Raw genomic sequence first — 27,733 nt, 5'->3', positions numbered from 1 at the left:
CTGCAGAGAACCAGATCTCCGCGATGGGAGAGACCGTCTGGAGATTTACACCAGGTGACAGGCTAGATGCCAGCAGACTCACATCCCCCAAGGCCCAAGCTTTCTAATCCCTCATCTCCAGAATTCACAGGCAGTCTCCGACCGGGAACACAGGAAAACGTCCCCGTGCCCACAAGCACCAGCTATGTTTGGAGCACCTATGATGGGCTTATTCTTCAGCGGACTCCAGCTAGCTTCAGGCTCCCAGGAAATCCCTGGTCTCTCAACAGACACACAGTAATGTGGCCACTGCCTGGACACCCCATTTCCACCACTGATCCCAGGAAATGAGGACCCTTTGCTCAATAGGACTTCCATTTTCAGCAATGGAAATACAGGTTCATTTTAGAAAACTCTGAAGAGTAACAAAACTGCCCGAGTATCTCAGCATCTTTACCTGTTCTTTTATTTATATACATATTTCATGTGCATTCATGTTTTGTGTGCACATGTCTGTGTGAAGGTGTTGAATCCCCTGAGACTGGAGTTACAGGCAGTTAGAAGCTGCCATATGGGCGCTAGGAATTGAACCTGGGTCCTCTGGAAGAGCAGCCAGTGCTCTTGACCGCTGAGCCATCTCACCCGTCCACCTGTTCATGCACTTCCATCACGTCTGACCCTTCCTCAAACCCAACTGCCAAGAGACAGGCCCCGTATTACCCTCTTCATTCAGCCCTGAGCTGGACACCAAGGCTAAAGGCATGAACAGTTCCCAGGTTGTACTGAGGACAAGAGGCTAGCCTGGTGTACTGCAGAAGTGTGGGCAGTCAGCACTTGTAAGACGACAAACAAGATGCCTTCCAGAATGTTACAGCACAATTATGCAGAGTTAAATCAGCGAACCACACATGCAGATGAGACTCACCGTCAGCAGGAATCCCCTAAGAAGGCAAGCTGGCACTTTAGGAAGCAGAGCCAGCCTGGCGTGCAGGCCAGGACGTAACTGAAATGGCAGACGCGATGGACCAATCTGAATGCTGAGCTTGTAGGCGACATCGCACCTATACACACGTGCACTAGCTGGCAATCAGCACAAAGAAAGGGGAGGCTGGACCACAGCCTTGGTACACACGTGCACTCGCTGGCAGTCAGTACACAGAAAGGGGAGGCTGGACCACAGCCTTGGTACACACGTGCACTCGCTGGCAATCAGCACGCAGAAAGGGGAGGCTGGACCACAGCCGGGCTCCCTTGCTGTCTGTGTCACTGGGTGGTGAGCCACTCAGGCAGCATTGACTGCGTTAAGGACAGCAATGGAGCAATGCAGACAAAAGGCCATGGTTCTGGGTTCGGGTCCCAGCCTGACTAATGAATGGTGCCACTGTAATACTTTTGAGCTGCCCTCATTAGTGACACGGGATGTCACAAAGACTTCAGAGGAAATGAGGCGGCATCAGGAACTCAGTGAACACACCACTGATAGCGTGTTTAACGCTGTCCCTGGGGAGGCTGTCCTATGGAGTAAACCCCAGAAGCTGGCAGGCTAAATCAAATGGAGTTCCTGGGCTTGCCACACTGAACCTTGACCTGGGCCTTAGTGATGGAATCAGCCTGAGGTCTCACAGAACTCATGAACTGGAGAAAGGGCATAACTTGGTGTGAAATAAATGTTATTTCTGGGGTGATACATTTGATGGAATCAACACAAGAGTTTTCCCAAAGAGTTCTGGGAACGAACACGTGGCAAGCATGGACTGTGAATAGTTAGCTGCATTTCACCCAGGTTTGTAGAGTGTAAACGGGAAAGGGTACTGCTTCTCGCTTCTCTCCTAGCACACAGTAAACACTCGATACAAAAACTCAACAGCAGTTTGTCCTAGTACAAAAGAAAACCACATTTATTGTACAGCAGTGTTTCTCTGAAGTTGAGCTGTCTTAGGAAAACAGAATCTAATTTTAGGAAATTACAGAAGGGTCAACATTGTGCTTAAACTTTAAAACAGGTTCCAAAGAACCCGGCACACCACGTGACTACTGCAAGGCTTGGACAGCCTCGGCGCGCGAGTGCACACGGGGACCTGGGAGCGCCATTACAGACTCCGGACAGGCTTCCGGCTGATTCACCCTCCATCACAAACATCTCCTCCATGGGGCTGCACCAGCCCTTCGGGCACACCGTGCTCAGGCACCATAGTCACGACAAGGTGAGGTTTGGAAATGAACTCATTTTGAGAAATGCCCTTGTGTTTACACTGAAGTTTAAGATGGCGTTTGGGGCGGTGTGGTACAGAAGAGGTGAGTGGTGCCCCCCTCACCTCCCACCCGCCCCTCCATGGGGAGCATAGTCCCACCCTTCCACCAAGCCCCACAGTCCTCTGTTTGGGTTCGCAGCACCGCTGGACAAAGGGGAAGGAAAGAGAAACTGTTCCAATATTTCCCTCAAGTAAAAAGTCAAAATGTGACAATAACATTTTGAACATAGGATTCGGGGACAATCAAGAGCAGATGACATAAACAGAATTTTACTTAACGGTGTCTTTTTGCTTACACGGCAGTATCTACACTGCCATGCTCATTGGATATTCTGACTGTCTAAAGTGTCTGGTTGCAATCAAATTTGCATAAGAAGAATTTGTTCTGATCAACCCCAGAGGAGCTTGGTATCTCAAATAGACAAGCAGGCGAGGTTAGGAAGTCAAAGAATATTCCCGAGACAATCAGATCCCAAAGACTGTGAGAAAACATCCATGGCTCAGGTTTTACATTGTGTTGTATTGTGTTGTGTGCATTGCCTTGTGTTAGACTGTGTTGTTGTGTTGCATTATATTGTATTACGGCCTGTTGGGACTCTGGCTTTGTAGTGTTTTACACTGTGTTGTGCTGTGTTGTGGTGTGTTCTGTCGTGCTATGTTGTCTTGTGTTGGGATGCTGTGGCTCCAGTTTCAGACTATTCTGTATTGTATTTCATTGTGTTCTGCTGAGACACAGGCTCGGGTTTACTCTGTTCTGTACTGTGTCGCCTTAAGGTGTGCGTTTTCCAGAAAAGCCACAGCTTCTCTCCAGGATTGTCCTCAGATTCTCATTTTATACCTTAAATGTTACAAGGCAAAAAGGGAAAAACCTCAGATTTTAAAGTAAAGCCTTATTTTTTTTAAGATATCAAACAGTTATCCCAAAAAGGACTTTAATTGCTTTGTCATTTCTCAGAAAAGTTATGGACACACTTGAAAGTTAAACTCTTGGTTAGGTAAGAAAACTATATTCTGCATTTGGTGGGGTCACGCTGGTACCTAACAAGCTTTCAAAAACGTGGCAACAGTGCCAGTTTCTCAAAGAAGCCCATCCACGTGGTCCAAGCCTTGCTCCAGGCCAGCACTCTGTAAGGTCCAGATTGCAAGCTTCCGTCTCTCTCACTGTACAAGGGCTAGTCAAAAGCCTATTTAACACAACTGTGCTTACCGTCTATAGTGCATGTTGCATCTAAGTATTTCTAAAATGCCTATGAATACAGGTATACAAATCAGCACTATAATATCAGGATTACAGAGAAATTCTCTCATAGAACATAGAACAGAATAGGCCTAGAATTGAAGTTAAGCTATACATTTTTTTATATTACTTTCAGCTGATTTCAGAATGCAAGCATAGAGAAGTAATTCTGGCTTCCTCGTATTTTAGACAGTTACTGGTATGAACAGTGTTAGTTAGGAGACTAAAACTGAAAAAACGCTCGGTTGTGCTTCTTCAGAAAAGGCTGTTTTGAGATCCTGGGATGCAAGGGAATGTGTCCAATTTTATAAAACTGGCAAGTGAAGCTTAGTGAATTTAATTACAAAGAGATTGTGCAATATTTAATGGGATCATCAATTGTTATTAAATGCAAAAATTACATCACATTTGTGGCAAGTCTGAATGGCAGTCGGGGTTTAGAAAATAGGACCCTGGACAGAAGTCACAGATGTTATTGATAAAGGAAGGGCATAAGCCCAACACTCAGCCAAGCTCCACAACCGTGGCTCTGACCCCATGTTTTCATGGAGCCCGAGTTGTAGACTCCAGCTAATTTAGTACTTGTGGCTGTGGGCCCATAGCAGAGAGGTGTGGGGAAGCTCTGCGTGCCTGCCTCTCCACCTGGGGATCTGAGGAGATCGTTCACCGCACATTTGAAGATGGCCCCCGTGCTGTCTCCACAGCCCTGAGTGCTGGATGATGGATACCTGCCTCATGGTATTTGGGCCAGTGAGGCACCACAAAGCTCAGGCAGGGCTCACCAGAGGTCCCCAGGCCAGCAGCATGACCCTCCAGCTGAGTTGTGGCTGCTCCCACCTGCTCTCCCCTGTGTCTGCTGGTCCTTCTTGGCTTGAGCCTTCACATTTTTTGCTACATTCTCCTCTAGCACAGAAGGTTGTAATGACTGCCTTCAAAGGAAGCCACATATTCTGCCTTCTGAACACTGAATGTTCTGGGCTTGTCAGCTTAAAGAAGGGGCTAGTGGTGAATCACTGTGACTCCATATTCAGTTGGGAAAGCAGATTCTTCCTGAGCACACAGTGAAGAACCCCAAATGCAGGAGGCCCCGAGAGCCCGGTGACCCTCTCCTTCCCTCAAGGACACACAAACAGAAAGGGATGTGTGAGATGCTGACAGCACAGGCCATGGTGCCTGCTCAGGCCCCCTGCAGCTCTGTGGCTCTCCTCACAGATGTTAAAGCTCCCAGATTTGTGCTATGCCTCACACATAGACTTAGGAGAATGGCAGATAGTAAGATCACATGAGAATGTCCACTATATAGCAAATCAGGGGCAGAGTTTTGAAGAAAGCTATGTAAGAAAGAATTACCCACTATTTAGTGTGTGTCAAAGAGCACACACGTGTGTGCATTCCAGCGTAGTAAAGTGAAGAAGTATTACATAAAACATCTTCCTGACTCAGCAGTGAGCTATTTCAACTGTTTTTGCATTTGCATAAAACCCATGCATCATACAAAATTCTAGTCCATTTCTCATCTAAGCCATTCTAATGCTTCATACAACCAAACGAAGCAGAATTAATCAAACCTATTAGATTCATTCCTAATCCCTAAAGGACTTGTCTTTTAGCATTTCCATGCTAACTAAAACTAGTGTGGTTTTTTTTTTTTTTCTTAAGATGTCAGATGTGCTGCCTCCTAAATATAATACCTATAAAACGTAAATGCTTCTCCCTGATCTGAAAAACAATCACGAAGGGCAGTGGATGCTGTGGAGCCCACCTGGGCCAGCTCAGTCACTGTAGCAACTTCCTCAGCTGGCCTAGGCCAAGTCCACCTCTCCTCCCCCTGGTTCCAAGAGCCTCGTGGGTGCCGTGAGCTGCGTGACTTGTGTCCTGTAACTCAGTGTGTCCCCTTCATGGAGAGAACCAGGTCTGGGCTCTCCTGAATCCCCACTACCCTACTGCTTGTATGTACATACACACACATCACACCACACAAGCTGGTGTATGTACATACACACACATCACACTAGCTGGACTAGACACAAACTAGAGGCCCGTCTCTCCTCACAGTCACAGAAGCTGTGACATGAGGGGACCTCCAAGGGCCTCCCAGAAGTAACTCCTGAGGCTACTGTTGTCCTGAGCCCACACAGCTAGCAGGAAGGAGGAAGGGAAGGACTGTTGCCAGCAACACTGTGTCCTGAAGTGAGCTGCTCCCCATACCGAAACCAAGAGAGCAGAGGTGTCACATGACATGCCAAAGGGAAGCTGAACAAGAGCCCTCACCACAAAGGATGGGCTACTGGTAAAATACGGTCACCTTCACTCTGGGAAGCTCCTCCATGTGACCGACAGACCCGTGATACTCTGTGGTCACCACCACTCTTAAAGTTCTAAGTGAAATTAAGGCTGGGTCACAACTCATGACACCAGAGGCTACATCAAAAGCAAGATACAAAAGAAAACAACATCATAGTTACAAGATAACTTTAAGGGTAACACTAGTTAGCAGACCCCTGGGCTGCTATGGGTGGTAACAGGGCTTGGAAAATGCCAAGAGTATTGGAAAAGGACGCATCAAATCAAAGTACAGAGGCTCAGGGTGGATCCTGGCCGCGGGTCCCAGCTGACTACACAGTGGTTTCCATGGTTTCAATCACTTCCAGATCAGACTGCGACGGGGAAAGAAGGGTGCACTCGTCGGGTTCCCAGCTGCTCTCGGGGCTGTAATCTTCCTCGGAACTCAGTTCCGCCCCTTCTTCTGTGTCCTCATCACAGGATTCCACATAGTGAGCCCCAATGGCATTGATCCCCGAGTCCTCGGAACTGGAAGGGGAGGAGCAGTGGCCCAGTTTCGGAGTGTCGCTCTCTTTAGAAATTAAGGCATCGTGTGCAGAGACCTCCTCGGGGCTCGTCTTCTGGGAATGAGGCGCCTGCTGCTTCTGCACATAGCACATCTTCCCGTTGATACATTTAACCTGATAGTTGTCGATGAAGAGATCGGAAATCATACAGTACCTTGGCGACTCGGGGGGAAGCGGAGGCTGGAAGACAGATGCAAACTTCAAAAAGTGTTCAGTGAGCGAGACGGAGATCTGAATGGTGTTGGTGGGTTCTCGCGGCCTCGCAGGGATCTCTGTGCTTGGGAGCTGCTCCACGGGGGTCATGGGCTGATAAACGTATTTGCCTGCGGGACACACAAGACACAGCCTAAGTCTAAGAGCACTGCACAGATTGTACTAGCATTGCTGCAGCATCTAGATTGAAACAGTTCACAACACCATCACCTGGCGCTGTCAGATCCACTTCAGATCCAGTGTGTCAGAGTACTCCCCATTCAAGAAACCCGAAATACGTCCTAAAATTTAACATCATGGAATGCCTACCCAGCATTACACATGGCCTTGGGTTCAACCACTAATGCTATATGAAGAAAATTAAGCCACTCCCATGGGTCTTGAGTAGGCAGACAATTCTGTAGCCCTCATCTTAAATGATTCACCCATCAATACTGGACACAGTGCCCAGAGACAGCATGGTAAACACAAGCTGAAAAGAAACATAGGATACAGAATCGTACCTTCATTTTTATCTCTAACAATAAGATTAATTAATTAATTAATACATATTTATATGTTTTTAAAAAAAACTAGAGGTACTTCAGTGTACCACCATAACTACGTGGGACCTTCCCCTCCTAGGTGTCTGTTTGACTTTGCTACCAGGGATGGGATCTGGGGGCAAGCAAATGCACTGCCACTGAGCTAACCCAAGGCCCAAGGTGATGTGTTTTAGTCGGTATGCACACATTTATTGAGCAGGTAGTAGTTTACCGGGCTGTCCTGGCCACCCTGCACAGCTGGCTAAGGGCCACTCTGTCCAAAGATAGCCACAGTAGCACAAGGGGGAAGCGCCTCCCAGACACCAATGCCACAGCCACTTCATGACCCAAACCAGGCGGGTGTGCACGCAGGCAGCCAAGTGGCTCTCTTTAACTGATTTCCTATGCCCTCGCCCTAGGCAGCTGCTCAGAGTGAAGCCTGTATGAAGGAGGATTAATGTGTCCTTTCCACAGCCTCTTCTTTCGTGTATTAGAAAGTCTTTCAAGAGCCAAATGCTAAGGAAATGAGTTAAAACTATGCAGTTTGTAAGTCCATAATAATTATAACGATTATACTATTATTATTAGAGACAGGTTTCACTATGTAGCCCTGACTGGCCTAGAACTCACTCACTCTGCAGACCAGAGTGCAGACCACTCTTCAAACTCATAGAGAGTCACCCACCTCAACCTCCTAAGTGCTGGGATTAAAGGCAATCGCACCATATCCAGCTTGTAAGTCTAAAATTATTTCAAAATATAAAAACAAAAGGGGCCCAGGAAGATGTCTCATGATAAAAGCACTAGGAATGCAACCCCGATGGCCTGAGTCTGGATTCCTAGAACCCATGGAAAAGCCAGGTGCACGGCATGTGTGGAGTCCCACACTCTGACAGTGAGAAGGGACGCAGAGAGAGGAGACATCCCAGGGGCTGAAGGCCAGCATCAAACAAGGAAGACCCTTCCTCAAACAGCCGGTGATGGACACCCGAGGTTGTCCTCTGACCTCCACATGTGAGTGGGTATTGGTACACACACACACACCACACACACACACACACACACACACACACACACACACACCCTATCTACCATCTATCATCTATCATAACACATACACACTATTATCTGTCTGTCTGTCTGTCTGTCATATCTATTTTAAACGCTAAAAGGGGGAAGCCCTAAAAACTCTAGAGTCAGAAGCCCTGCTCTCCCCATCCCTGTGTTCTTCCTATTTGGATGAGTGGATTTAGTCAGGCTGGGTTTCATCCTTTGCACACATTATGGCAGCTTTTAAGCCTTAGTGCCACCGGGATTTTGGACCAGATAATCCTTTTCTGGAGCTGTCCTGGGCACCACAGGAGAGCTAGCCTGACCTCTACCATTCATTCATTCAATGTCAGAGCAGCTTCTAGTCAATAAAAACAATCCAGATAGTGTCCAATATCCCAAGGGGCGGCTCTTCTGAGAGGATCAAGGACGTATGCCATCACCCTCATAAGCATCTTGGCGCAGGGAAGTCACTTGTGTTTTATGTCTTGGTCAGACTGGAAATCCTCAAATGGAATTCTCTCCATAAGGAAGACTATCTTAGGCTTCATAATGTGGAGACATGGGAGAACTATGTGCAGGACCGCGGGCCGTGTGCTGTGCCACGAACCACACGCTGGCCAGCTATCAGCACCAGGCCAGCTTGCTAAAGTGGCACTGAGTATCTTCAGCTTCACCCTGGAGTACCATGTAGAAAAAGCATGTTCAGACAGTCTGCACAAATACAAATCATGTGGACCCCACAGGCAGACAAAAACTCAGCTCAGAGAGGGTGGCTGAGTTTGACAGCGAAAAAGGTTAGAACTTGGTTACACCTGCCTGGGGAACTCTGTCTAAAATAGACCAGGTGCCTTCACCTTCTCTGACATCTGCAAAAGATGCTAAGCAAGAGCTGGACATGGTGGTTCACACCTTTAATCCCAGCACTCAGCAAGGCAGGAGCAGGGGCATCTCTGTGAGTTTGAAGTCAGCTGGGTGAGTTCCAGGATGCCAAAGCTACAAGTAAGACCCTGTTTCAAGAAAGACAGAGACAGACAGACAGACCGACAGACAGACACACAGAGAGAGAGAGAGAGAGAGAGAGAGAGAGAGAGAGAGAGGGAGAGAGAGAGAGACAGAGAGAGACAGAGAGAGAGAGAGAGAGAGAGAGAGAGAGAGAGAGAGAGAGAGAGAGAGAGAGAGAGAGAGAGGGAGAGAGAGAGAGAACACTCATACAAAGGAGAATGCAGAGCAGGTCAGGCCTCAAGTCCTAGCAGGACTCCAAGTATTAGGGATATAGAGGAAGCTGGAGTTGAAGATTCTTCCTTGAAGGTCTCCAGCCTTGGGATTTGAGGAGAGATGTCTGGGATTAGGATGGTCTCCTGTCTAGAGGGAAGGAAATGGGGGAGTGGTGGTCCAGTCATCTCTTTCTGCCTGCCCAGGCTCTGGAGCTTACAGGGTGCTGGTTGAGTTCATCCACCCCAAGTGACCCCTGGCTTGGTTATCACCTGACACAGGAAGACCCTGGCAGTTGATTCCTATCTTCCAGAATCATCCTCAGCCCCGGAGAGAACAGCTGTTTAATTCAAAGATGAAGGAAGAGGTGAAGCCAAGCTTCAGGACTTTGATTTCCCTTTCCACGTCTCATTGCCCCTTTGTCCCACTGGGTCTCCTTTCCCTCCTTGGTGATCTTCATTATTTTTTGGTTTCTCTCCTCTTGGTTGCTCTACCTTTCTTCCTCTGGGCTCCTCTTCTCCAAAGCTATGCTTTCCCTTCTTGAAGTATGGCACTCGGTAGTCATCTATTAAAGTTCCGATTACCAATGTGATCTTTATGAGAAATTAATACATCTGCGTGAGATATTAAGAGTGGAACCCCCAGTGGGCTTCATGTCCTTAAAGATGAGGATGAGCCCAGAGCCTGCTCTCTCTTCAGCATCTGTAACCAGGATGAGTGTCCCCAACAGACACTGCATCTACTAAACCTTCAGTAGACTTCCCAGCCAGGCTGAAGAATTAGATGCTGTTGCCATCAGTTTATAGCAAGAGTTTGTTTGGGGGTGGTGGTGGTATGTGTGTGGTATGTGATGTGTGTGTGGGTGTTTGTGTGGTATGTGTATATGGTATATGATGTATGTGGGAGTGTTTGTGTGATATTGTGTGTATGGCGTGTGATTTGTGTATATGTGTTATCTGTGTGTGGTGTGTAATGTGTGTGTGATGTATATGTGTGTGGTATGTGATGTGTGTGTGATATATGTGTATGAAGTGTGTGATATGTAATGTGTGCTATCTGTGTGTGGTGTGTGATGTGTGTGTGATATGTGATATGTGGGGGGTTGTGTGGTATGTGGAGGGGTGTACATGCACATGAGTGAGCATGCAAAGGCAGAACAGTCTGTTGAGTGCTTTCAACTGTCCCTAGAAAGACAAACACACACACACACACACACACGCACACGCACACGCACACGCACACACACACACCCCATAGGATTTACTGCTTTATCGCTCTACCATATTGCTTTGAGACAGGGTCTGTCTCTGAAGTAGCAGCTCAATGTTTCAGTTAGGCTAGCTGGCTGGCAAATAAGCTTCCAGAGTCTGTCTATCCGCACCCCCCCCCCCCCCCCAGTGCTGGGATGGCAGGCACATCCAGCCATGCCCAGCTTTCTCCCATGGGGCCTGGAGATTCAAACTCAGGCGCTCGTCTTGCATAGCAAGTGCTCAGTCTGCGACATTGCGCTCCGGCAGTCTGAGCTGACCCAACTGTGCAGTAGAGGAAGGGAGACCAGCTGGGAGGCGCCCTGCGCTTCATTTCACAGCCAGCCTCACTCGGAACTAGGCAAAGCGTGTGATCTGGGCACACAGATGGCAAAGACAAAGGATGCTTAAAGAGGCTGCAGCTCTAAGAGAAATGATCACAGGACAGTGCACTGTTGGGTTTCTTTACAGAAACAGCGGGAGTACGGTGGGAGGCACCGCACAGTGGTGCCCCGGTCTCCATCTCCAGCACCACAGTAAATAACATAAAAAAATAGATCGCTGATAGGAAAGTTCTGACTTGATGAGAAGGAGAGTTGAGCATCGAGAAATTTCCCTTCAGGACACACACACACACACACACACACACACACACACACACAAAAGTACTAGAGGCAGCCACTCGGGGAGCAGGATCCACACACCTCAGTGTTATTCGGGCTATATACAACAGCCCAGAGATAAAAAGCAGAGAAGTGTTCACCAACAGACAGTACTCAGAAGCAGAAACGTGTAATGGAACATTCAGCATGCCACACCAACATGGGTGGCTGTGGAGGACCCTGTGCCAGGGGAAATAAGCCAGTCACAGCAAGATGAATACACAATAATTCCACACTTGAGGTGCCCAGAGCAGTCAAATTCTTAGGGGTGGAAAGCAGAACATGCTTTCTGGGAATAGGGCATGACAAGGCACTATGGCAAATCACCTCAGCTTACAGCACGCAGAGTGGTGTGAGGACGGGTGCTGGTGGCAGCTGCCCAATGTGAGTGTCACTCAGCGTGTGTATAAAAAGGTATCCGATGACACCCGTCACCAGGGACACACAAACCAACAGCAACGAGAATCAGAAAGGCTGTCATCAAAGGGGTAAACACTGGTGAGGGTTCCAAAAGCGGGGCGCGCCTCTCCTGAGAGCAGTAGAAATGAAAACCACCAGGAAGCCCGCATGGAGGTCACTCAAACCACTGAAATGAGAGATGGCCTTTCCTTTACAACACATGTGAAACACGCATGTCTGTGGAAGAAAGCATGCCCAGCCTGTGTGAGAGCCTGGGTTCAAACTCCAGCGAACAACGACAAAATCCAACTAGAAATGAACTTCTTGTGTGTTATTGTTGTTCTGTTTTCGTTTGTTTGTTTGTTTGTTTTTGTTTTTAAGAAAGAGTCAAATTGTACAGCCCTGTCTAGCCTGGGATACATAGACCAGGCTGGCCTCAAACTCACAGAGATGCCTGTGCCTGCCTCTGCCTCCCACACACTGGCATTAAAGGTTTGCGCCACCGTGCCGGGCAGGAATGAACTCGTATATGACCCAGCGATGCCACTGCTGGCTCCATTCATTCAATGGGCTGCAAATTAGTAAGGGGGAGAAATGGCTGCACCTACATGTTTACTGCAGCAAATTCACAACAGCCAAGACATGGAACCTGCGCACCCAGCGGTAGGCAGGTGAAGGAAGAGTGGCAGGTTCCCAGTGGCAGGTTACTCATGGCGGAGCTCAATGGATGCCGTAACGTTGAGGAAAATGAGAAAGACACAGAAGATGATATGGCAGTCTCTTCTATGCGCAAGATGAAACGGTTGGTTTCACAGAAGCAGAGACGATCGCCAGTGGGAGCAGGAAGCTGGAAAGTACGCAATGGTAGGCGCTAGAGGATCGCTAATGAGTGCTATTGGATAGCAGCAGTTTCTGATGTGCAAAGTACAAGAACTACAGCTGACAATAATTGACTATTTCAAAACAGCTAATGGAATTCTCAGGCAAAAAAACATGTCTGAGGTGACAGCCACGTCAGTCACTCTAATCCGATGAACACAGTGGGCTGTCACACTGCACTGCATACATTTAAACCAGATTTAAAAAACAGAAAACAAAAGGTACTTTTTAAAAGAAAAACTGATATCCCTATGAAATAATGAAACTATTTTAAACATGGGACATGATTAAATGTACAAAAAAAGAAAAAAAAGCAACTGTGACCAAGAGGTGAAAATGTATCTCAGACACCTTATTTCTTTAGGAGGAATTTCCAACCACTTCTCAAAGATCAATCAAAACCACTAACTCCCATGAATCTTTGGAAGTCTCTATAGATAACATTTCTGTCTTGGGACAGAACACTGTGAACACTTACAACACCTCAACGAGACACTCAGATGTGCACAGAGAGACTCATGCTATCTTGCATAAAGAGAAGCCAGAGAGCATCACACTGTCAGGCTCGCCCATGCATAAGCTAGGAGCAAGGCCGGCTTCCTTCTCGGGCCCACCGGGAGCTACTCCAGGCTGGCAGTGGACCATCCTCTCCATCTAAGACCATGGGCAGCATGGTGTGATTACACAGCAGAAATGGTTTTCTTGAAGCTGTTTCTTTTGTACAAAGGAAAGAGAAAACACAACCAAACTAAAACAGCAAAATCAATCCAGACGGGAAGCCACATGTATTTCCATGCCCCATTAGCCTGCTGTAGGCTCCTAATTACATGTTTTGTTTGTTTGATAGCCATACATTTGATAAATTGAAAAGAATCCTCTGGGGGCGGGGGGTTGCCCTTAACATGTGAAACACACCGCTTTAGGAATGCAGAGCAATTTAAAAAGCAGCCCAAGTGAAATAAATAGAGTTAGGAAGGTAAACCTGTGCCGGAAAGCCAGGGTGGCCTGAGGTGAACTGCGTACCCATCACAGGTCCCTGCTGTTCATCAAATCACAGCTGTTTGTATTAGGCCGGGGGAGGTCAGCACTTTGAAAGAAACGCTATCTAGTGATTTTTACAGTGTGTGTCAGTCATTGGGTTGGGAAGTGACTCACACTGGAAACAGTGTTACAGGGGTCCCGCTCTCCACACGGCCCACTGCGTTCGCCTGTATCCTCGCATTTTTTGTCCTCTGCCCTAGGAGCAGACTAAAGTTCACAGACTGTCCAGTTACATCGCAGCCCTAATTAGAAATGTAAGGAAGATTCTAGTCTCTTCATTTACGGCCCAGGCCATCTTTAGTGGATCCCATTTCATAGGAAGCAAATCCCTGGTGTGACAGACCAGCAGGAACGTGGCACAGCTACTCACGGAACAAGTACTAAGCCACGTGCCACAGGAGGAAGAAAGTGCAGGCAGAGGTGTTTCCGGGAGCATCCGGATTGAGACCGGATATAAAAAAAAGTAAACCAAAGCACAGAAACGTGGGGCGGTGCCGCAAAGGCTGAGAAGCAAGCATGAGGCTCCCGTGGAGCTCTGTCAAGGCTCGGGAGACTGCAAGGGCGAGGTAGTTAGTTCAGTGTGGGGTTCAGACGGCAGGACTGTGGCTGAGTGAGTCCTGAAAAGCAACACCAGCGCACCCAGTGTAGTGACCACCGTGAACCGTGACGATCTCAGAGAGGAAGGGCACACAGATAACCAAAAATATGTGCTGATGTGCTGATGTGCTGATGAGCCAGGAGAAAATGAGAGGGAAGAAGAAGCTGTGACAGATGTTGGACGGTGATGTTCTCCTCTAAGCAGAGGAGAGAAAGAAAACAGGAGGAGAGACCCACAGGAAGGCAGCCACCCGCAGGGGTGATGTAAAGACCCAGGGTGGAAGATGTCCCATGAGACCCAGCGCATGCTTCAGCTGCTCTTGGATCTCTTGAAGTAGCCTCAATTCAGGTTTCCCCAGTGTGCAAGTGGTTACGACATTCACCTCAGACAGGGTTGAGGGACTAACATGAAAATGTCTCCAGGTCTCAGCTTAGTGCCAGAGCACTGTACATCCACTGTTCTTGTTTATAGAAGGTGGTGGTGGTGTCCACCTTGCCAGGCCACCATTTGGCCAGCCTCAGTCCTCTGAGACTCTGCTACGCCCTATATGCAGAGTTCTCCAGTCGACTGTCTGACTCAGCAGTGTGACACCCCACTTTCTTCACTTGTGCCCCTCACCTACTTCTGTACTAATAAAGTGAAATTTAATTGTGTGCCAGGCACTGGGGACGTGGGGTTAAAGGACAAGGCCAAGACCAGCCCCTGAGTCACTGTGCATTCAACTTAGGAAGGATCCCATTCAGCAGGCCATCGCAGGAAAAGACACACAACTACCAACTACTAAGAGTGGTGAGCACAGAATGATGGGAGGGCCCAGCAAAATCAGCCACACGGAGTCACACGGATGATGCTGACTGGCCTGTGCCGCCAGGGATAGCACCAGGGACAGCACCAGGCAGGCAGAATTCAGTGCACATCACTTCATGATCCAATTTCTATCTGTCTTTCCATCGAATAGGCACAAGATGGATGGGGGGAGGGGAAGCAAGCACCCAAAGCAACCCGCAGAGGGTATGCCCTTTAACAACAGACTTCTGCCATCCCCTGGGTCATAGTTCAGCCCCTCTCAAGTAGAGTGACAGGCAAAGCCTGCCTAAGCCAAACATGGAGGAGCTGCCCAGCCCTCATAAGAAGTCCCCGCAGGCAAGTGACAGGGACAGTAGACTAACTCTTCCGACTCTGCTGGGGTTTTCATGAAGCCTATGGGATTTAAGGGCTATATATGCCAAAAACTCATGTGTTGGGTTCAGGGGGAGCCAATATATACAGTGCATCCCACGCACAAACACAAACACCCACACACTGCAGCAGAGGGAAGTGATGAGCTGTGGCTACAGGCTCTGCACAGGGTCCAGAGAAAAGCAAAGCATTAAAGAGGGCGCCACAGAAAACAAAGGCTGCAAACTGCAAGAAAGCTGGGAGCTAAGGACAGGAAGGGAAGTGTCATGCCTTCTGCGGAGGCCCCAAGTGTGAAGTGCAGCCTGACTGGAGCAGTGGACTCTCCTGTGACCAAGACCAGCAAAGTTCAGGAATGGTGTGGTGCCAAAAAAGTGTCAAGAAAGCCACTCTGCTGGAGAAATCGGCACAACTGAACCCTTTGACTATACAGACGCGGGCAATTCCAGCTAGAAGAGACCGCAGATTCAGGGTGCGAGTTCAGAATCATCGTGCTATATAAGTTTAGCTAAAACAGGCCAAATATGGGTGGTGCCAAGTGAGAACACTTCAGTTTCTAGTTCCTTCTAGGTAGCCATTCGTTCAAGGGACAGATACCAGTGACAAGCTAAAGCAAGGGAAACAGGAACAAGACATCTGCCATGCTTCCTTATTGATCTGGGGATAAAAAGTTCAGAGATTCCCAAGAAAAGACACTAACTAGTCAGGCTGACAGGAACAGTGAAACCCCAAGTGTCTGTACTTCACGCAGCTCAGCGGGGGCTCAGGAAATGTGTACTGCATCTTAAATCAAACTCTGCTAAGGGCTACATCTGTCTGTAGACACCATGTCTGTTCATTATTCATGGACCTCCTTTTCAAAACTATACAAGGTAAATAAGGTATTCTGGAACTTTCTATTGTAAAAGTCAGGGGCTGGAGAGCTGGTTCAGCAGCTAAGAGCACTTGTTACTCTTGCAGAGGGCATGGTGGTTCGCATCCACCTGCAGTTCCTGTTCATGGGATCCATGCCTCTTCTGACCTCCTTGGGCACAAAGCATGCTAGTGGTGCACACGTCATGCCCTCTTCTAACTGCCTCAGGCATGGAGTTTACACGTGGTACACACACATACACACATGCAGGCAAAATACTCATACACATAAAATAAAATTTAATTAAAAAATTTAAATATTAAATATTTTAAAATCAAAGTTACAGAATCTCAGTACACACTCTATCAATGAGATATATTTTAAAACCAAACTATTACCATTTGTGTGCATAAATTATATAGTCTTTAATGAAAGAAAGCATGTGTCATGTTGTTGTGTTTTGTTTTCATCAGATGTAGTAATTACCTGTGAACCCCGTCCATGCGGGATTACGGCAGGGCGTGGGGAGTTGTAGTCTGTAGGCCCCAGACATGTGGGGACATGGCCACACGGGTTTTCAAAGCCAAGTAAAATGCTTTTTATGTGTTCAAACTGTTACTTGAAAACATAAGGAAGTGACATTAGTGGAACAAATGCGACAGTGGCAGAGAGGACAAAGCTCGCCAGCCACCAGCGCGTTTGCTCAGGATGCTCCCGGTTAATCCAGGCCAATCACCCCATCCCAGGGAGCAGTCTGACTGCAAATGAGGCCCTAAGAGGAGTCCTGCTGCTTTTGAAAGCAGCAGCAACTGAGGATTAAGAACGAAGGCGCTAATGAAGAACAGCACAGGACTCTGAGTTCCTGCAGCCTTGATTCTAGGTGGCAGGGGAGACCATAGGATGGTTTCAAGCGAGGAGATTAATGAGGCTTTTGTTGTCTTGTCGGGTAAAAGTGGATCTCCTTCCGTTCAAACCCATTATCTTGTAGAATTCAGTGAGAAGGCTAATAACTCAGAAACACTACAGCATTCTCATGAAACCGCAGAGGCCTACAGAATGGGGTGGAGGCAGAAAGAACTTTCCCTCAAAGAAAACGTTTGGGGAAACCCAACTAACTAGTCATTTTGATGCTTGCTAGGTAATGATGGTTCATTTTATGTAAACTTGGAAAATGGTTTTTGACATGATTAATATACAAGCCAGTGTGAACTTGGGTAAGTAGCCGGCCTTCTGCGGTGAACAGGCACATCTAATCTGCTTGAGTACAGACAGAAGGGAAGCGCTCACTGGCTGCCAACAGGCTCTCCAGCAGTGCCTACTGCTTCCCAGGCAGGCTCCCCTGGGCTCCCCTGCTGCCCACACTTGGTCTGCAGAACGCTATGAACCAATCCCTTCTTTTCTCCCCTTTCCTCTTGTTTCTCTGGAATACACAGACTCCCTTAGTTTCTGTTGCTGGTATAAAAACCAAGACCAAAAGTATTTCCGCTTGCCACTCTCAGGTCACACCCAGGAACACAAGGTAGGCACCGAAGCAGAGGCCGCGGAGGAGTGCAGCTTTTCTTCATGGCTTGCTCGGGTGGCTTTCTTATACATCCCAGGATCACTATCCCAGGGTTGGCACCACCCTCAGTGGGCTGGGTCCTTACCTATAAATCATCAATCAAGAAAATGCCCAGAGCTTACTTGTAGGCCAACCTTAGGGCGGCATTCTCTCAATTGAGTTTCTTTCCTCTCGGATGACTCTAGCTCATGCCAAGCTGACAAAAGGACTACCCAGCATATGGACCAATACCATGGGACTGCAATGACCAGCGAAGATAATGAAAATAGAACCAAATATGAACTTTTAACTTCACTGATGGCAAAAACTGTAGCTAATTCTACTCTATTTTCAGACAGGCAAAAGGAAGATCTACCAAACTGGCCCCGTAAGCAGCTGGAAGGGCAGCACTAAGAACCTCACTGTCTTTCCCTTAAGGACAAAAGTGTATTGTATGTTCCAATTGACTGATTAAGTTAAACAGCTAACCTTAGTCCAGGCCCTCTGTGTACAGACGTGAATCTCTCCGGGCACTCCTATAGGACTTCCCTCCTTCCTTTATTCCCTTTTTGGACTAGGGACTGACCCCAGGGCCGTATGCTTGCTACACCCATGTTCTATCGCTATGCTACATTCCTGGATCATTGTGCTACAGCCTTTTCCCTTTTGCTTGATGGTACTGAATTGTGAGCTAGGGTCTAAATTACACAGGCTCCATTAAAACATGTGATTGCCCTACTTCAGCTTCCAGAGCTGTTTTGTGCCCAAATACTTCGAGATCAGGTATTGTACTATGCCCAGCATTACTTTCTCTGCATAGGACTTTTGTGGCTATTCTGAAGTTTGTTTTGTTTCCATTCAAATTTTAGGATTTTACTGTTGGAAATCTGATGGGGCTTACACTGAATCTGTAGGCTGATTTTAGTGATATGGCCAATATAAAAATATTAACCCTGCCAGTCCATTGACCATGGGGAGTCTTATCATCATCTAGAGCAGTGGTCCTCAACCTTCCTAAAGCTGCAACCCTTTAATGCAGTTCCTCATGCTGTGGTGACCCCAACCATAAAATTGTTTTCATTGCTACTTCATAACTGTAATTTTGCTGCTTCATGAATTGTAATATAAATTTCTGATATACAGGAAACCTGATTTGCAACCCCAAAGGAGTCACAACCCACAGGTTGAGAACCACTGAACTAATGTTTTGTTCAGTTTCTTTCCAGGGTCCCAACATTTTCACTGTAGAGAGCTTTCACCTCGATGGGTAGATTTATTCCTAGTATTTTAAAGCTTATAATCAAAAGGATGCTTTCCCAGATTTCTTCCTTGGCAAGATTATCAGTGATACATCCAGAAGTTACTGATTTTTGCATCCTGATTGTGTATTCTGTTACTTTGCTGGAAACGCTTATCATGTTTCTGAGTTTTCTGGTGAGGCTATAGGGTCTTTTGTGTAGAGGATCACATGGTCTCTTCCTTTCCTATTGGTATCCCTGCTGTTTCTTAATCTTGTCTTATTGCTCAAGCTAAGTCTTCTGACACTACACTGACAACAGCAGAGAGTTCCAGAGTTCAGAGGAAATGCCCCAGTCTCCCTCACACACACACACACACACACACACACACACTTAGTAGGCTGCCTGTAGCACTGCCATACACAGCTTATTGTGTTGAGATGTTTTCCTTCTATCCCCATTTCCTTTAGCACTTTTATTATGAAGCCATGTTGAACTTTGTTAACTGTCTTTTGTGTTTTGAGAAGATCATGTGATTTCTGCCCTCATATTTGTTTATATGTCATATTACACTTATCAATCTATGCATACTGAACTACTTGCATTACTGGGATGAAATCATTTTGGCCATGGCATTTGTATCTCTTAATGTGTTCTTGAATTTGGTTTGTATTTTCCTGAGAATTTTTGCATTTGTGTTCACCAGGGAAGTTAGAACACACACACATCCATAACAGGGCTGTTATCAAGTCAATACTGGCTTCTCAGAATGAGCTTTTGCCCTCTCCTTTGTCTGAATTGTTCCTTAAAAGTTTGGTAGCATTCAGCAGTAAATATTCCTGATTCTGGGATTATCTTTGTTTGGGAGAATTTTTTTTACTTAATTAAATTTTTTCATTTATTTCATATCACATCCCAACCACAGTTTCCCCTTTCTCCTCTCCTCTCATCCCCCTCCCGTCTCCCGTTTCTGTTCAAAAGGTGGCAGGTTTCCCATGGGTGTCAACAAAGCATGGTGTACCAAGTTGAAATAGGACCAAGCTCTTCCCCTTGTATTAAGACTTGGTCAGGCAACCCAGTATAAAGAGGTTCCCAAAAGCCAGCCAAAGTGTCAGAGACAGACCCTGCTTTGGGAGATTTTTTAAAATACTGCTTCAACCTTGTTGCTGGTAATGGGTGTATTTACATCGTTTATAATCTCAATTTAATTTTAGAAGGTTACACATGTTTAGTTTATTCATTCTTCTGTTTTCTAGCTTTTTAAAATTAGGTTTCCAAGTATTCCCTAGTATTTCCTAGGACTTCACTACAGCCTGTCATAACAGCTCCTTTAATCATCTCTAATAGTCTTACTTAGGTCCTTTGCTTGCTTGCTTGAACAAAAAATGGCCTCCATAGATTCATAGGTCTGACTATTCAGTCCTCAGTGGAACTGTTTGGGAAGGATTAGGAGGTGTGGCCTTGTTGGAGGTGCGTCACTGCAGGACCTCTGAGGTTTCAAAAGCTCACATCATTCCCAGTGAGCTCTATGCCCAAAGTGAGCTCTCAGCTACTGCTCCAATACCATGCCTGCCTGCCTGCTGACATGCTCCCCTCCATGGTCATCACAGACTCTAACCCCCCGAACTATGAGCCCTAATAAATATTTTCTTTTATAACTTGCCTTGTCATGGTGTCTTTTCTTAGCAATAAGAAAGTGGCTAAGATGGTCCCCTCTTCCTTTTAGGTAGTTTGAATGAGGATCTGTAACTTTGTTTATCTTTTCAAATAACCAATCATTTAAATAAATAATTGTATTATTCTTTTAGTCTCCATTTCACTCATTTCTATTAGTCCTTCTGACTTCTTCCCTCCTGCTGCATTTGGCTTGTCTTCTTGTTTTTTCTAAAACCTTGAGGTGCATCCTGAGGTTACTTCCTGTGATGTTTAATGCACAGAGTTAGAGCTATAAACCCTCTCTGAGAACAGCTTAGCTCTAGCCCAGAGGCTCTGTGAGTTGTTCATTCAAGGGTGTATTGTTCAGTATCCAAGTATTACTGTCCTTCCTGTGGTTTCTCTTGCTGTTGGTTACTAGTTTTATTCCACTATAATTTGATGATACAAGGAATTATTTTAGTTACTTTGTATCTAAAATAGGCTTACAATGTGGCCTATAATGTGATCAATCTTAGAGGACAGTCTGGGGTTCACTGAAAAGCCATGTATTCCATACCTTTTAGATGGAATATTTCATAGGTATCTGTTTAAACCAGTCAATCTATGTGATGGTTTAGCTCTGAGGTTTTTTTTGCAATACCCATCTAAAGATGAGAGTAGAGTTCTGAAATCTCCCACCCATATTATCAGGACCTGTCTGACACATTTCATGTCTTTAGTGTTTATCTTATAAAGTTTAGAGCCTCAGCATGCAGTGCACACATAATCTACAAATTTCTTCTTCTTCCTCCTCCTTCCTCCCTTCTTTTCTGATAAAGTGACTCTCTATTATGTACCTCTGGCTGTCCTGAAATCTGCTATGTAGACCAGGCTGGCTTTGAGCTCTCAGAAACCCACTCGCCTGGGATTAAAAAACGCACTACCACACCCAGCTGTACAAGAGTTGCATCCTCGCGATTAATGGTTCCTCTTCTTATACAGTGGCCCTCTTCGTCCCTTATTCTTTTTATGAGGTCGGAGCCATGGGATGATGCGCATGTTACTGAACTATTAACAGTCACGCCTCTTGAGTATAGGACGTTTCTGAATTATAAAATCAAGAGACTGCCCTCTTTCTACCATATAACTTTATTTTAAATGGAATAAAATGAAAACTGAATAGAAAAGAGGAATGGCAGGTGTAGGAGCCAACAGGGACTTCATTTCATTTTTCTTAATAATAAAAAGTATGTTATACTTACAGTGAATTTTTTGCAGCTTTTTAATATATCTGTTCTGATGGCTAGGACAAACTACCCCAATATCCAGTCACCTCATGACTTAAGCATGCAGTAATGTCCTTTGGATGTCCTACATGCCCAGCCTTCCCTCCTGTAATTCCACAAATCTCACTACATTCTCCCTCATCCACCCTGCTCTCCCATCAGATTAGCCTTAATTCGGCTTGTAGAACACATGGGATCCTGTCTTTTAGGGGCCACTGTTGTCGCTGGGGTTTCTGCCTTAGCAGTCTCTGAACCCTGGTGGCAGCCTCACTCTCCCCTAGCCTCCCGTGTGGCCCACTTCGAACTTCTCTTCTGCATGCCCCTTCTCAATGACAGCACCTTGCTGGCCATCCGATCCAGAAATGGCTTTCCTTATTTACAGTAGAATCATGCTTATTTTCTTAGTTATAACCACAAACTTTAGTTGTGACAAGACCCAACAGTATACTCTCTCTGAGAAGCACACCTTAAACATACAGACACCAACTTCTAAGAAGTAAAGCTATAAAGAAAATGTACCATACGGACATTATCAAAAGGATAGAGTTGCTGAATTAGTATAAAACTAGTTTTAGAGCAAAGAATATTACCCGAGAATTTAAAAAAATTGCACAGTTATGAAGCTCAAATGACCAGTGATGACCTCTACACACGTGGAAACCTACGAACAAAGCTTCAAGATTCTTAAGTAAAAGTCAGATCTCCCCAAAATGACCTACAAGCTCAACACAAACAGAAATCCAATCCCAGATCCAGAATATGGTTCTAACACGCGCACAGAGGCAGCAGAACTTCAGTTAACACAACTCTGAAAGGAACAAAGACAGCCACGTGTTCCTGGCCAGATGTACAGCCACATGAATTTGTTTCTTCCTATGGCATGGATCCTAGCACCAATCATAGAGGGCTTGGTTACTCCATAACTTTCATGACACTAATTTGCCCATGGGCATACCTGGCCATACCAGTCATCACGGTAGCTCATTGGCTCATAGCTGTGTGGGAAACTGTCATTTACTTCTCTGAAGTAAATTTACTGTCATTTACAGCACCTTCTGACACCATGCAAGCTGGCCAGTGCCATCTGGCTTTCCCCACATCCTATGCCCGCAGTGTGTGGTGTCTTGGCAACCAAGACCTGCTCCACTTTTTGCTCTCACCATAAGCGCTGGATGAGAGCAGTAAGCAGTAACCATGACAACCAGAACGCTATCCTGGCTTGAAAATTCCTCCACCAAGTATATTGGCATACCTTTAAATCTAACCTCCCTGAAATTCTCTGGATCCAGGTAGGCTGTGGCCAGATTCTTCACCAGGATATAAGAGGAATGGCCCCAGTCCAGTTCCTACAGGAGTCCATGTTCTCTTCTGAAACATTACGATCTTGGCCTCCACTGTCCGCGTTTCTCTTGGTGGTCTGGTCTTCCAGACTCCCATCACAATGGCCCATTAAGCTCTGCCTACAGCACTCTGGGACTTTTCCAGTCCATGCACCAAACTCAACTACATGCCTCATGCAACCCAGTTCCGAACTCCTCCAAGCCACACGGTCAGGTTTTTGCTAGCAAATGGCCCCGCTTCACAGTACCAGTTTCTCTGTATTAATTACCTTCTCATGGCTGCAGTAAGATACCTGACCTTAAGCCCTATAGTGGTCCTACATTTAGAATGTATCTTTCCACCTCAAGTAAAGCAATTGAGACGATTGCTCACAGACATGCCTAGAGATTGTTGCCATAGTAATTCCAAATCCCATCAAGAGAATCAAGATTAGCCATCATGGGACTCATAATAACCTCCCAGGCACACTTGCAATGACCCAAAGACTTCTTCCTAGAGCATCCTTGTTAAAGGTCACACCACCACCCAGTCACACACTAAGACTTTAACCCACGAGCCTTTGAGTCACTTAAGATCCAAACAACAGCCAAAATTTGCAAAGAGATTCTAAGTGGTGACAGCGATGTTATACCTCTCTATCTGTAAACTACAGGTAAGAATATGTAATTGACGAGCTGCGGACGTGGCACAGTCAGTAAATCTATGGCCACGCAAGCATGGTGAATTCAGTTTCTACAACCCATGTTTTTTGTTTTGTTTTGTTTTGTTTTAAGCAGGGTGCCCCATCACATGCCTGTAATCTTCAGGTTGGGGAGGCAGAGACAGTAGGACCCCTGGAGCTTCCCTAATGGCAAATCTAGATAAACTGGTGAGCTCTAGGATCATCTTAGAGACCCTGTCTCAAAAAATAAGATAGAGCAGGCTGGCAAGATAGTTCAGTGGGTAAAGGGCACCTGCTGGTGAGCCTGGTGGCTTGAGATGGAGTCACAGAACCTAGGCACCAGTGGAAGAAGAGACCCAGCTCCACAAAGCTGCCCTCCGGCCTCCATATGCATGTCACAGCACGAGCACCCACAAACACTGGCGTGTGTGAGAACAAATGCACACACACACACACACACACACACACACACAATAATAAGCGAAGCTTTAATTAAAAATAAAACAAGGTAGAGAGCACTTGAGGGGGGCACTCCACATTAACCTAGCCTCCACATGCGCCCACACATGCAGAATATAAAACTGTTTCTAGAACCTAACCAGAGACACATTTTCAATTTCATTCTGTTGTAAATAAATTACAACATTTTAATATGTGTATCTATTCTGCCTAGCTTTATGTCAAAAACCAAGAAAGTTCATGAAGAAATTACATCAATTTATAAGAAGGGTTGTTAAGTGATGGTGGGAGGTCCTTGTGTCTCTGTGTTGCTTTTGGCCTATAGCATGGGAGGAGGAAGGCAGATCAGAGAGATGCCATGGAGCCGCCAGAGACAGATGTGCTAAAACTTTGCTGGCAGTCCACAACCTCGTTGTGATGCACAGATTAAAGGAGATGGGTTAAATTCAGATGTAAGAGTTAGCCAATAAGAAGCTAGAGCTAAAGGGCCAAGCAGTGATTTAATTAATACAGTTTCTGTGTGATTATTTCGGGTCTAAGCTAGCCAGGCAGCTGGGAACCAACAAGCAGGCCCCTCCTGTAACAGTTAAGCCCACAAATGATCTGATAATTTATCTATTCCTACTCTAAGAATTCCCTAAATAAGCAAAAAAATATTGTCAATAAGATTATATGTTCAGCAACTTTCTTCTTTGAGGCAGAGTCTGTGGAGCCCAGGCTGCCTAGAACTCACAATAGCCAAGGATGACCTTGAACTCCTGAACCCCTCCCTGCACTTCCCAAATACAGGGATTATAGATGTGTAGTTGATTTGAACCCTCGCATGCCATGCAAGTATTCCAGCAGGGGAGCCACACCATCTTACAAACAAGCAGAAATCAGGAACATATAATCTGCTACATGCTGGGGAACAGGAGTGAATGAGCGAGCTCACACTAAATGACACCCTAACATCAGCCATGGCTTAGAACACAGCGTCTGGGTAAACGAGAGACTACAGTTGCTGCCTCACTCTCCCTTGGTCCCTTCTCACTTGCAGGGGGACAAACGCCATAATCTCAGAAGCACCTCCCCTCCCAGACTTGCTGCCTCGGTTCTTCTGTGAGCAGAGGAATGAACAGTACTTAGATTTATATGACTTCAGTGGTCTCGCTCACATAGCCTTCTCTTTACACTTCTGCTGTATCTCACGGGTAAAGTGATGCCTAATGCCAGAAGCTGAGCTCACAGGCTGCAACCCAAAGCTTCACATACTAACAGGGCAGAACAGCCAGCAGAAAGTATGGCTGGCTGGTTAGGCATGGTGGTGCATACCTGTGACCGCCCCCAACAGGTCGGAGGCTGATGCAGGAGGACTGCCACAAGTTTGAGACTAGCGTAGAGTACACAGGAGTTTAAGGCTCGAGGCCAGCCTGGGCTATATGTCAAGGCCCTGCGGCCTTGCCACACCAACACTGCACTGTGGGAGGCTGGGTACTGCTCTAGAGAGCAGCCTGGTTGCTATGACAGCTTTACATTCACAGGTCCAGCAAGCTTCCCCGGAAGTCCTTTATTCTTAGCATCTAGTCCTCTCCTGGCAAATGGAGTAATTCAGTCTCATGTTCCAGAACCCTCGAACCACAAGCTCTGGACACTGTGTTCCTATTAAGTCTTTAATCGCTAGGCGTCTGGCTTATCAAGACTATAAAGACAACTATGATCAAGGGAGCTGCCATTACTACAAGGTATTACATTATTTCTAATTCTCAAAATTGTACCACAGATCACTACCAGGTGTCAAACTAATAAACTAGAAGGCCGAAGGGTTAACACGGTGGTAGCACGTGGGCCTAGCAAACATGAGACCCTGAATTTGATGCTCAGTGTCACCAATTGGATGGCTCTGGATAGAAATCATGAAGATGCAAAGGGGCAGCTCCTTCAGTGCTGGCAGCTCTGTGCATGGAACAGCAATGGCCTTCAGTTCTTAGCAGCTATTGCTCTGAATGCGTGAGTGCCAACAGCCCTCAGCATCTAGTGTTACCATACACGCGGAGAGCCAGCAGCTCAGCTCTAGCCATTCCTGCAGGCTCTTCAGCAGCTGGAGCTGGGGATTCTCAGCAGCTCTTTGGATGGAACTCTTCCAGCAGCTGGAGCCTGTGACTCTAACAGAATCCTTGCTGTCCTCAGCCTCGGGTCTCTACAGCTCTCCCCACTCACTTTCCCTTTCAACAGTCTCTGCCCCAAGCCTTCAAACTCCCCTACCGCTAGCTGTGCTTGGAGCTAACAGCCCGTGTGGTCTGCTCTGGTGTCTATTCTGGTCCACTCGACCTAGAAGCCCACAGGTAAGCATCTCGTGTTGTCTGCAACCATCTCGGTCCACTTTCCCTGAAAAACCACAGGTCCACAACATCCCCCTGCAGTAGGCTTTACTGAGCTGTGCTGCAGCAATGGGGGGGGGGGGGGGAGGGACAGTGCACAGGTCTCCTGAATTTTCTGAGAATTAGAAGATGGCTGCTTAGCCAGGCACGCACGTGCCCAGCCTCCTGTCTGCTATTCACAAACATTCTGCTTAGTCACCACACTCTGAAAGGGTGCACTGAGCCTGGCTGTCCCGGGGGTCATGGGTGGGGAGGTGCACTGAGCCTGGCTGTCCTGGAGGTCACGGGTATGGAGGTGCACCTAGTCTGGCTGTCCTGGGGATCATGGGTAAGGAGTGCACCTAGTCTGGCTGTCTTGCGGGTCATGGGTAAGGAGGTGCACCTAGTCTGGCTGTCCTGGAGGTTATGGGTGAGGAGGTACATTGAGCCTGGCTATCCTGGGGGTCATGGGTAAGGAAGTGCACCAAGTCTGGCTGTCCTGGGGGTCATGGGTGGAGAGGTGCACCTTGTCTGGCTGTCCTGGGGGTCACGGGTGGGGAGGTGCACCTTGTCTGGCTGTCCTGTGTGTCACGGGTGGGGAGGTGCACCTTGTCTGGCTGTCCTGTGTGTCACGGGTGGGGAGGTGCACCTTGTCTGGCTGTCCTGCGGGTCACGGGTGGGGAGGTGCTCTTTCTGGGCTGCAGTGAGACTTCTGCAATATGTGGAGACATATGGAAAGGCTGTGGGGTAGGAGCATCAGCACTTACCGAGGCCACATGCATTTTCCAGAGCCATAGCAGGGTATCTACAGTAATAATGACTGAAACAAAAACTTTCAGGTAGTTGTTAATATGGTGGCCTCCGGGACAGATGCAGCAGCCATGGCAGCTGACGAGCTCTCTGTGGCTTCAGTCAAGTCTCCTTGGGGCTCCCACAACTAAAGTCTCATCATGATGTTTCCATGTGAAACCCAGTTTCACTGTGCAGTTGCTGAGCATTTAAAGCAAGCAACTCACCAGATCACAAAAAGAGGGGCTCTTGATTGACAGTTCCGACTCCT

The 27,733-nt window shown here is 46.8% G+C and overlaps 1 protein-coding gene across 1 annotated transcript in view; it reads right to left on the bottom strand.

The window, feature by feature from the left end:
* Positions 1–5,925: 5,925 nt before the first annotated feature.
* The window catches only part of C10H3orf70 (chromosome 10 C3orf70 homolog), a 36,261-nt gene continuing 14,453 nt past the window's right edge, over positions 5,926–27,733 (bottom strand). Inside the window, exon 2 of the mRNA XM_038345536.1 lies at positions 5,926–6,640. Coding sequence (XP_038201464.1) covers positions 6,084–6,640 — 557 coding nt within the window. The 3' untranslated portion in view covers positions 5,926–6,083. The remainder of the gene's footprint in view (positions 6,641–27,733) is intronic.

The sequence above is a fragment of the Arvicola amphibius genome, chromosome 10, assembly GCF_903992535.2.
Source record: "Arvicola amphibius chromosome 10, mArvAmp1.2, whole genome shotgun sequence".
NCBI classification, from domain to species: domain Eukaryota; kingdom Metazoa; phylum Chordata; class Mammalia; order Rodentia; family Cricetidae; genus Arvicola; species Arvicola amphibius.
This window is presented reverse-complemented; position numbering and strand designations above follow the sequence as displayed.